This window comes from Nilaparvata lugens, chromosome 1 (assembly GCF_014356525.2).
Source record: "Nilaparvata lugens isolate BPH chromosome 1, ASM1435652v1, whole genome shotgun sequence".
Taxonomy (NCBI): domain Eukaryota; kingdom Metazoa; phylum Arthropoda; class Insecta; order Hemiptera; family Delphacidae; genus Nilaparvata; species Nilaparvata lugens.
This window is the reverse complement of record NC_052504.1, coordinates 78400347-78411656: the sequence shown is the minus strand read 5'-3', so window position 1 is coordinate 78411656 and position 11310 is coordinate 78400347. Positions and strand designations below refer to the sequence as shown.

Below are 11310 nucleotides of genomic sequence, written 5' to 3'. Positions count from 1 at the left end.
ATGGTATGTCAGTGGAAATCTATTATTGATGTCATTGCCCACCCTCTTAGTGTGGTGTTGAATGCATGCCTTAGCAAAGGATATATCCCCACAGCCTTAAAACTGGCTAGAACAGTGCCTATCTTCAAGAAGGGTGACCCTACAGCCCTGAAAAGCTACAGGCCAATTTCTATTATTCCCGCACTGGCCAAGATCTTTGAAGCCTTTATGAAGATTCAACTAATGGACCATTTCGAGAGCAATAACCTATTTTCAAGTGTGCAGCATGGTTTCAGGCGCAGTAAATCAACAGTCACAGCTGTTTCCAAGCTGGTGGGTGACATACTAGATTTTTTTGAAGAGGGGGACTCAGTGGCGTTGGCTCTGGCAGACCTGAGTAAGGCGTTTGAGTTTGTCCCTCATGATATTCTGCTGGAGTAACTTGCAGCATATGGAGTTGTAGGTCGGGTCCTTGCCACCCTGGGATCGTACCTAACAGACAGAAGACAGATCCTTTTGCTGAAGGGATTTAACTTGGGTCCTCTACATTTTAATCATGGGGTACCACAAGGATCAGTGATTGGATCCCTCCTTCTCATGATCATAGTCAATGACCTTGGTTTGCTAGGAGGCATCCTACTGTTTGCTGATAACACCACAATCTTTGCCAGAGGGAGAACACCAGTGTTGGTGCAGAGGGCGGCTGCAGATATTTTTGGACTAGCCAAACAGTGGTTCACCAATAATAAGCTGAGTCTAAATGAAGACAAGACACAAGAGACTACCTGTAGCCTCAGTACAAACCACCTCATTGATCGCACCTCAGTACAAACCAGCTCATCAATTGCAGTGAGGTCAAGCTACTAGGATTTATGCTGGATTCAAGACTCACCTGGGGTAGCCACACCAACAAGCCTTGTCTGAAGCTATCCAGGGTAATATTTCTACTTAGACGTCTAAAGCCTCTTATTTCTAGGAAGCATCTTGTTGAAGTCTACTTTGCCTTGTTTCACAGCCATATTATTCACAGACTGCAGATGTGGGGACATGCGCCAGATGTAATGATGTGCTTCTTCAACAGAAAAAGGCATTGAGAATTTTAGAATCAGCAGGATACCTTGATCACTGTCGGCCGATCTTCATCAGACTGGTTATCTATACAGTGTTCAACAAGTACATTCTGTTCTCCTTGCTACACCTGAAAATTAATTATCACTTAATGACAAGAAGAGCCGATAAGCATTTGTATAATACCAGAGGGAAAGCTAAAATTGATGTACCCTTCTGCAGATTGAACAAGAAAAGAGACTGTTTCCCTGTACTGGCACAGAAGATCTTCAACGCGCTGCCAGACATGGTGAGGGATCTGAATGACAGAAGTTTTGGTGGAAGGATTAGAGCCTGGCTGTATGAGATGCCATTCGTCTACTCTGTGGCTGAATACTTTGAGGCCAACAAGTCCTTAATTTGATTCTATGGTCTGTGTCGATTCATGTCATGTCGGTGCCATGGTCTGTCGATGCCATGTCGTTTCGATTCATGTGTCAAAATTTAATCACTTGTAAAAAAATTATAAAAAAAAATACAAGAAAAAAAAAAAAAAAAATAAAAAACATAATTGAGTGGAAAAACGATGCTATGGTCACAGAGGAAAGAAGCAACACTGGCACAGTAGGGGCCGCGGAATTGGGAATATCTGGAACTCAAAATATCAATGTTAAATGCCCTATGCTTGAAAACTGTTGCTGGGTGGAACTCCGAATATTTGTCAGACAGCGGAATTGGAAATATCCGGAACTCGAAATATGTTGCTAGGCGGAATTGGGAGTATCTGGAACTCAAATTACTTGTTTGGCAGATGGCGGAATTGGAAATATCTGGAACTCAAAATATCGGTGCCAAAGTGGGAATACTTGTAATGTGTTTGTCATTGAGAAATGGTTCAAGTCTGACTTATTTTCTAGAATGATATGGACTTTTGGACCTGGTTTGTCGTTCTTTTTCAATTATAGACTATTCATATGATTTGCGATTGTACCAAAAAATAAGTAGAAGTAATTTAATATTTTCCAGATAATATAATATTTTATAATAAAATAATAATACGTACATATCTATTATTTTTTAGAAAATTTAATATGTCTTCAATATAATAGCATCAAGTTTATAGGTTATGTTATGCATAATAATAATAATAATTAAGGTAAGTGTAACGTACATTTGCATTTTGCAACAGAAACAGCTTCTTATAGAGTATTGTTTTACAGGCTAATCTTTTTTATGTAATGTATTCAAATGTAATTATAATTAGGATTGGGATAATACAAAAATATACTTTTTGCTTAGTGATATCTATTACATTGTGACAGAATTTGGTTTCTCAATAATTCTCATCCTGAGGTAAGTTTAATGTGGACTAAGTTACTAAAGTTGAAAATATTATTTTAAAATAGCAAATTTAATTTATTAATAATAGGCTAGCAACTTTTATTAATTTCTTTGTTCTATCATTAGAATACTTGAATAATATTAGAAGTAGGGGTACTGAATAGGCTAAATATATTTAGACCTTATTCCCTATTGTGAGATATTTATGAATTTCATCTTCTTTTAAATACTGTAGTTAGGTTACTGCATCATTTATTCAATAAATTAAATAAAAAAGGATTTGCTAACATAAGTGATTTACATGTAGGCCTACTGCAGTCAGGCTACTTGTTGGAAAATCCATTTAGAGAAATGATTCAAGATTAAGCTTAGAGTGGTTTAGCCAAATGTGGATTGTTTTATAAAATAAAGTTTTTCAGTATTTTATAAAAAGTTTTCCATTAACCAAATTATAAACTGAATGAAATTCAACCAGACTCACTGAAGCCCTAGAGCTGATTGGATTGGTTGTTTGAAGATAATTTATATACGGTACTCAGACTACTGTAATTTGTAGCATCATAGAGAAACAATAGCATAAAAAACATCTCATGGTGTTTAATTTAATGGTTTAGTATAGGGCTCTTATGTTGTAAATTTCACTGTTAACTCAAGCCGCTGATATTCCTATGGTATTTTTGCTTTATGGTAACTCAATATAAATATAATAACTCTGGTACTATGAGGTCCACCTAATGGCAGCATTTGATTAACATTGGTGTTGCTATTCTTGTCTATCATTAGACAAATCAAATTGCTTTGGAAATTGAAATAAGTTTTGCTCTATCCTCATGTTGCTTCACATGATTGTTTTTTTACAATGTAAAAATATACCTAATTAATTAGACCTTACAAAAAGATTTAATTTAAATCATGAAAATTTATGAATTACTAATTGAATAATATATTTTCTTGACGAATAAAATATTATTTATTATTATTATTATTATTATTAAATAGAATGCACATTTAATATTGGGTTACATCAGATATGTTATTCCGAATCAGCTATTCTCTATTATAGGAGCCAGTGGCAATACAGGAAATCGGCAACGCAGTTGTCCTATCTTTTCTACTGGCATTATAGCATTGACCTAACTATAAGCCTACTTGAATGAATGAATTTATTTGCCAAAAACAAGATACAAACATAAAAATTAAGGAAATGTTAATCTATTTAATTAGAAATTATAACAAAATGATATCCTTATTTATGATAATAGTATTAATAAATTAAGATTAAATTTATGCTCACATGCATGAGTACAGTAGGTGAGGCAAAAATACCTGCAGAAGGAAGATTCCTTGTTTGCCAGTGTGACTCGTATAATCAGCTGTACTTAAGTATCGCTGTATTTATTTACCCTCTTTGAATGAGTAGTTTTCATTTGATCGCCAACTTTTTTCATGCTAATGTTAAATTTAATATTATACAAAAGTTTTCCTTATAAATTAACTTGAACTTATTATTTATATTTTACAGTGCCAAACTGATCAACTGCATCCTAATGGAACGTTCAAGATGTGATTCAGTAACTGATACGGTTGTTGCAATAATTATTTTTGACCAAGTAAGTAAACAATTCACCATGAAATGGAATTTTTGCTTTTGCTCCAAATCAGTATGGGCTGGGACACACAGAGAACAATCTGCGGGAAGCGGTCAGAGTGGCCTTCATCTATATTTTAGATATTCATGTCTATAACCTGCTAAGACCTCTCTGATTCCTGTCTGCAGATCGCTGTGTGTGTGTCCAAGCCACAAAGTTTTACCTTATTTATAAATATTGTGCGCCACCCACTTGGAAAACATTTTACAGGTGACATTTTTGTACTGTTTCGATTTGGATACTATCAAAAACAACTTGAATATGGTAATTTTAAAAAATCGATTTAATTTACTTAGAATTGATATTCTGAGAAATCAAATATGTAATGAGACAGGCAATACTTTCTTGATCACTTTATACTTGTTTTCATCCCTCTGGAAACGCTGCTGCATTGTGGTCGTCAGGCTAGTTTTACACTCATTCGGTTCGTTTCGTTTTCGGCAAATCCCGATAAGTGTGAAACGGTAATACGGTTTGAATTCAGTACCGAATAGAAACCGCATAGAACCGAACGCCTATTTGACACTTGACTCTAATAAATTCCATCAGGTTTCAATTCGTTGCTAGCGAGAGGCTACTTTCACACACTTTCGGTTCGGTTCGGTTCGTTTCGTTTTTGGCGAATTCCTATAAGTGTGAAGCGATGATTCGGTTTGAATTCGGTACCGAATAGCAACCGCATAGCACCGAACGCCCCCTCGACACGAATAGGTTTTATCATATTCGAATTTGTTGCTAGGGAAACAGGAAAAAACAAAGTCTTCTACACACGCTGGCCTTTTTTGTTTTTATTTTAACCTGATATCGTGATTATCTGTTTCAAAATTTCCCAAGTCAAAATCATATGGTCAATTCAATTCTGTTAGTTCACAGGAACATTTTTTTCTCAATGAATAGTTTGCCAAAAAATATGAAAGATATAAATTAAAACTCAGGGAGAATTTTTTTCCACGAATATTATATGATTTCATCAATGGAGAGAAGAGATGAAGTTTATATAATACCATGTGTCAAAACAAGGAACAAATTTTCAATTTAAAAAAATTATCTCTCTAAACATCCAAAATTAACATAATCAAAAAGAAACTATTCAAATAATTCACAATTTTTAATTAACTTTTAGGGTCGGTTTCCGAGCTCGGGATTTAGCTAAGTTCTAGACTTTAACTGGCTTTAAACTCTGGAGTCAGAAAATTGGCTTTCCGAGTCAGAGCGTTGACGTAGTCGAGGACTTAAATAGACTGTGTAGTTTAGAGATCACGTTAGACCCTGGAGTTTGTAATTTCGCTTTCTGAGTGAAGGGCTTTTAAGTCCAGGACTTGAAACAGCGTGATTTTAAACCCTCGACTGGGGTAGGGTTTAAATTCAAGTTCTAGACTTAACTGAGCAAACACAATTCAGTTATTGTTTTGGAGAAGATAAAAAGCCAAATAATTGTCATGGAATACAGTTTTTTTTTCAAAACAAATACGTTTTCAAACTCAGTAGCCTAATTAAATTTTCATTCATAATCACTGGTTAGGATCAATGATCAATAATAGCATAACGTAAAATGAAATGTTTATTCATTCACCTTTCAAAGGTTTTGCTTTGAATAGGCCTACAAAGAAATCGAAACGTATTTTCACAAAATAGTTTGGAGAGCATGCTCATTTGAATTGTCCCGCTGCAATCAGCTGTTTCCGTTTTGCTATAATGCCAACAATACAACAGCAAAATATTGTGAATTTCCCTCATGTTTACTGCGTTAAAGTCCTGGACTCAAATAAGTCGAGAACTTGATAGACTCCGGAGTTTAGAAGATAAAATCGTGACTCAGAAAGTCAATTTAGACCCGAGAGCTTATTTTAGTCCTAGACTCTGTAAGTCCAGAACTTATAGATCCCGAGCTCGGAAACCGGCCCTAAGTCTAGAACTTGAATTTATACCCTACCCCAGTCGAGGGTTTAAAATCACGCTGTTTTAAGTCCTGGACGATTTTTGATAAATCCTTGACTTGGAAAGAGGCGAGAATCTAATTCAAGTCCTGGACTTATAAGCCCTTCACTCAGAAAGCGAAATTATAAACTCCAGGGTCTAACGTGATGTCTAAACTCCAGGGTCTATTTGAGTCCTCGACTACGTTAACGCTCTGACTCGGAAAACCAATTGACTACATCTGATTTTGAATCTGACTCCAGAGTTTAAAGCCAGTCAAAGTCTAGAACTTGGCTAAATCCCGAGCTCGGAAACCGGCCCTAAATTTTTGTTGTTCAAGAAATAACATCTTACAATTTAACACCAGCTGTTATATTTAAATATACCAGCATGACCTGTGAAAATCCAAACACAGCTGTTTTTGAGAAGAAAATACCTAATTAGAACCGTACGAATTAAAACCTGACATGTATGAAAGCCTCATTCGTTTTCGGTAACGAACCGAACCGAATGCGTGTGAAGCGTCTAAGCCTCACTGTGCAGAATAAGCCTCGTCGACAGAGTGGTGGTCATGATGTGGGTCTGTCTACCCGCTAACTTTTCAGGGTCTTCTTCAACTTGTCCTCTTTCTATGCTTCGTACAGTAGCTGCAACCTTGTTCAATATTCTTTTGCTCAATAATTCAGGCCTATTCCTGGCCAAGGTTGAAGTCACTTCCACTACATGGATCAATTTTGCTTGTAGATCTTTTTATAGTGATGAGTTTCTTCATTTATTGTGAACATTTGTGGTTTCCATTCCACCATTAAGGCTGATTCCAGGATAAACATTGCAGGCAGAGTCAAAATGAGGCCACAAAGGTTGAAATAGTGGTCTACAATGAGCAACTATCTTGAATAATGAATCCTCAAAGTTTCATGAATTTATTTGCTCCCAATTCAGCAATGGATCGGATCTCACCCAAGATTTAAACTATATATCGCAAAAAGTAAAAATTATGAATTGAGTTTTCCCTTGTGATGTGCTTCATTTAGTGAGACCGATGGTATCCAAATCGGAATAGCCTTCTTTGAAAAATGTTACCATAAAAAGTTTTGAAAAGCGTGATGCACAACCTTAAGTTATCATTCTTATCAAACATGCACCTGCCACTCCCACTAAACTGTTGACGTCTTGCTCAAGTGACTCCACTGAATATATTTATGAATACCGACTAGCATAAACTAACTTATTGCCTAAGCACAAAGCAGGTTCAAAAACATCACATTCATATTAGGTGTACTTCGTCTACTTGAGCCTACGTTTATTTATTATAATTTTGTACCAATTTTCACTTAGATAAGACTAAAACTACCATAATTTTATCTTTGATAGATTAACTATAACAATTTTAACATGTCTAGCTATTATGCTTATCAACTCATAAAATATTTTGTATGCAACATCAAAATAATTTAATATTTTATGTTCGCAAGTTTAATATTGATATTTAATGTGTTTTTAAGAGCATTCTAAAAGAGATATATAGAGAAATTGATGTTTTTCTAGCTCAAAAATGTAAACTTGAATCGTGAAATGTGAAGAAAATCATACATTGACAGCCTATCATTTGCATTTGAGCATGTTCCTACTGCTGGCAGCAAATAATAGGATAATAATATATATATTTTAAAATATTGAATGCTGGGATTATAATATTAATCATACTTTTATTATTACAGATTGAATCCACAAAATAATTGAAGAAATGGTTTCAGATGATTACGAACAAGCGCAGCTATCTTTGGAGAGGTAATGCACCTACTGATATCCCGTGATAAGAACTTGGGAGAGATTTAGTGGAGAACGGCCACTTAGCTCACAAATCTGAGCTGTTCACATCAAGCTGATATTTGTGACAGCCATTATAGCTTTAATCATGTAAGTAAACACTCGATCAGACTATAATTTTCAATTATTTGTATCAATTAACTGCGCCCGGTTCTACTCAGAATAACAAAGGCACAGGTTTCTTTCTTTAAACTACAACAGTAGGCCTACTATCACCGACAGGAGTCGAGTCGGAGCACGGGAGCAGTGGTAGCGGACGGTCGTGTTTCGAGGAGCGCACATAACATAAACCGTTTCTTGTTTATGCCTTTAGAAATATTTTTTCATCGTAGATCTTGTCCATAACCTAATAACTTACTTTATTAATTTATTCTTTCAATTAATACGTAATAATCTTTCTAATAATAACTCATCATTAATAACATCAGTAATAAAATCGGTATTGTACCTCTTAAAGTCTACTAAAGTATTTAGTACTTGTCTCTCTATTTGAACTTATTAGTTGCGAATTCATTCATCAGTAACCATAATCAACCAACTTAGCTGTATTAAACTGTATTGAATCGTAAATTATCTCTTTATAAATTGTAGGTTTGAATTACTCTTACTCATAATATTAATATATTTTTTATCCATCCAGGAAATTGAATAAACTAAATTTTTATATATCTGATCATTACCAATAAATATTTACTGTATAAATTCATTACCGTATAATCGGATACAGGCCATTAAACCTTAAATAAAATGAAAAATAAATAAAACAGGAGTTCTACTATTTTTCTCTTTGGGAGGATGGTGGGAGTGTTTACCGCTACTCCTGGAAACAATTCGTCCACTAGCATCCGTCATAATGGTCATTGAACACAACTTATTTGTACATCTATATGAGATTTGTCCCTTCTGGGATACGTAGCTTTTTCGAAATTTGAATTCGTCAACCCACATTAAACCATCCATTACACTAAAGTCTGCAGTCAGACTATTTCGTTCTGAATTAGTCATATTTTGATGAATAAAGCAAGTAAACAGCAAAACAAAAAAAAAACTTAAATTAGCCAACAGATTATCATGCAAGCAAGCTAACACATATTTATATTTTTAATACTAATATACTAATCTTGCATCCTATAAGCCTATTTCAATTCTTACAGCTCATCATGAAAAATTAATTCAGTAAGATTATTGTTATAGTTGAGCGTTAAATATTCCACTAGGTAATTGGTATCAGGCATGTCACACTTAACTTTATTTTTTGAATCATTAAATTTATCTGACAATCAATATTTTCATTTATATCTCAATACGGACTTCCTATGTGCTTAGTCATGCAGCATTTATTATTCCGAAAACATATTCCTTCTCAATCAATTAGTAGTAATATCTATCATTAAAGTGTTGGATTAAATAAAATAGATAGGTAAATCAGTGTTCCAAAGATGAATTTAATGCGTTCATAGTTGTTGATTGTCAGTAGATGGTCCAGAAAATACGCGATATACGATGAATCACACAGAATTCCATATTATTTCCATCTTCCATTTTAGGATGAATATAAGCTGAGCTAAATTCAAAAAATTGTAAATTATTCTGTCATTCTTCAGTAATTAATGAATGCAATATGAACAACTCTCTTTCATGAGGTGAATCATTTTTTCCAACATTTTCCAGTTTCTCAATGATAGGGGAGTTATAATTATTTGTATAGGTCTTCTAAGGAACCATTATCTTCAGCTGGTACCAATCAACTAAACTTCAACTCCAAACCACCGTATTAATACCAGTATACAATTTATAAGTCTATTACAGCTGTTAACTTTAGATGCTAAATCATATTATCACAACATTATCTTCAATCATGATCATCTTCCCGTTCATCGGTAGCCGCTGGGCCGACAATTTTGGAAACATAGGTCTGTAGAATGGATTAATAAATAATTGTTATTAGTCCCCCTATCAAAATTTCTATTCAGAAACCATCCCCAATATTCACACAACATATTCCTAAAGTTTCATGCCGTTCTGTCAAGTAGTTTTTAAGTCTATAGGGAACAAACAAAGTAACAAATTAACACATAGTCATTTATATATATATATATATATATATATATATATATATATATATAGATTATTTCTTTCTTACATAATTATCTTTCTGTTGTTTCCACTTATTTTTTCTGTTACAGTTTCTCGATTGATCAAAGCACCACAGACTGCATCGTTCGTCACCTCTGCCTTTAAGCGCGTTATCACCTACTCCAATAAGCCACCCCAATATCCTTAATAAGCAATAGAAGTTCTTATCGACTGTGTATGACTCATTAATATCCATGTTCTGTATAAATTTATGTGATAGGCCTACTGGTATTAATGTTGATGTACCGTAATGTTTTTTGCTCATGTATAATTGATAATAATACATTAAAAATAAATATAATGTTAAATTATTATTGTTGGTTTTTATTGAACGAGCGTTAGCGAGTTCTCACTTTTGACTTACTGAGGGCCAAAGTCGTCCGTCTGTTTGTATGCTCTGCAATAACTTTAGAAAGAATTGATCAATCAGTTTCAAATTTTTCAAACCTTTTTACAGGTCAAGTTACAGGTCAGTTACTTTTTACAGGGACACATACTACCGCACCGCGCCAGCACCGTCACCGTGTTTGTTGCCCGCGCCGTCACCGACTAGTTCAGATTACTTTTTGACGGTGAAGGTGCGGCCTCGTTTAAGGCTGTTCGGTACACTTTTTATTATTTGAAATGGATAATATTTTTTCAATATAATTGTTAAGATCATTATAAGAGTGAGAAAAAGTGGCAACTGAAATTTTTAAGTGGTATAATAAGCGAGTTATGGGTTGTAGAAGTGCTAACTTTCCAGATTCCGTTTTCTTTCCAGATCATAAACGGTTTCGACTATATTATTAGAACTTCTCTTGAAATTTTAAAAAATTATTCTTTCCAAACTAAAACATTTTATTCCCCATTTCGTTCATAAATAAAAAAGTAACATTTTTTGCAAATTCGATAACTTGTTTATTTTGGCATTAATCGCGAAAAAACGCATATTAGAACAAAGCCAATGATATACTGAATGTATAAAAAAACTCCAATGGAAAATTCAAAACCGTTTATGATCTGGAGAGAAAACAGAGTTTAGCACTTCAACAACCCATAACTCGCTCATTAGACCACTCAAAAATTTCAGTTGCCACTTTTTCTCACTCTTATAATGATCTTAACAATTATATTGAAAAAGATTATTCAATTTAAATAAAAATAAAAAGGTTTACCGAACAGCCTTAATATAGAGAGTAAAAAACTTATTGAAGAGACACAGAATTATTCAGTTTTGTACGATCAAAGTGATGAGAAATATGGTTGAACGGAGAAATAAGTTGAAGTAAAAGTAGAACCAAATACGTTGAGCCAAAGGTATAACAGACACAATATAATAAATAATTAAATAAACAACAAAAAGTGTAAAATAAGGAACCCGTGATTGTGTCTTGAATTTTAAATTTAAAACAAATTACGTGTAGATGCA

At 34.0% G+C, this 11310-nt stretch overlaps 1 protein-coding gene and 1 long non-coding RNA gene across 4 annotated transcripts; both read left to right on the top strand.

Annotated features, from left to right (window-relative positions):
• On the top strand, positions 1-420 carry LOC120354362. The gene has a single exon (XM_039441426.1). The coding sequence runs from the start codon at positions 1-3 to the stop codon at positions 418-420; it is 420 nt and encodes a 139-aa protein (XP_039297360.1).
• A 1328-nt stretch (positions 421-1748) lies between these two features.
• On the top strand, positions 1749-10213 carry LOC111058793. 3 transcript variants are annotated; one of them, XR_005573687.1, is made up of 4 exons: positions 1749-1966; positions 3890-3977; positions 7655-7853; positions 9950-10213. It is a non-coding gene; the product is annotated as an uncharacterized LOC111058793 (long non-coding RNA). The 3 variants fall into 3 exon arrangements; XR_005573685.1 differs by lacking the exon at positions 1749-1966 and adding an exon at positions 2163-2379 and having other exon boundaries at positions 7691-7853; XR_005573684.1 differs by lacking the exon at positions 1749-1966 and adding an exon at positions 2173-2379.
• Positions 10214-11310: the final 1097 nt, after the last annotated feature.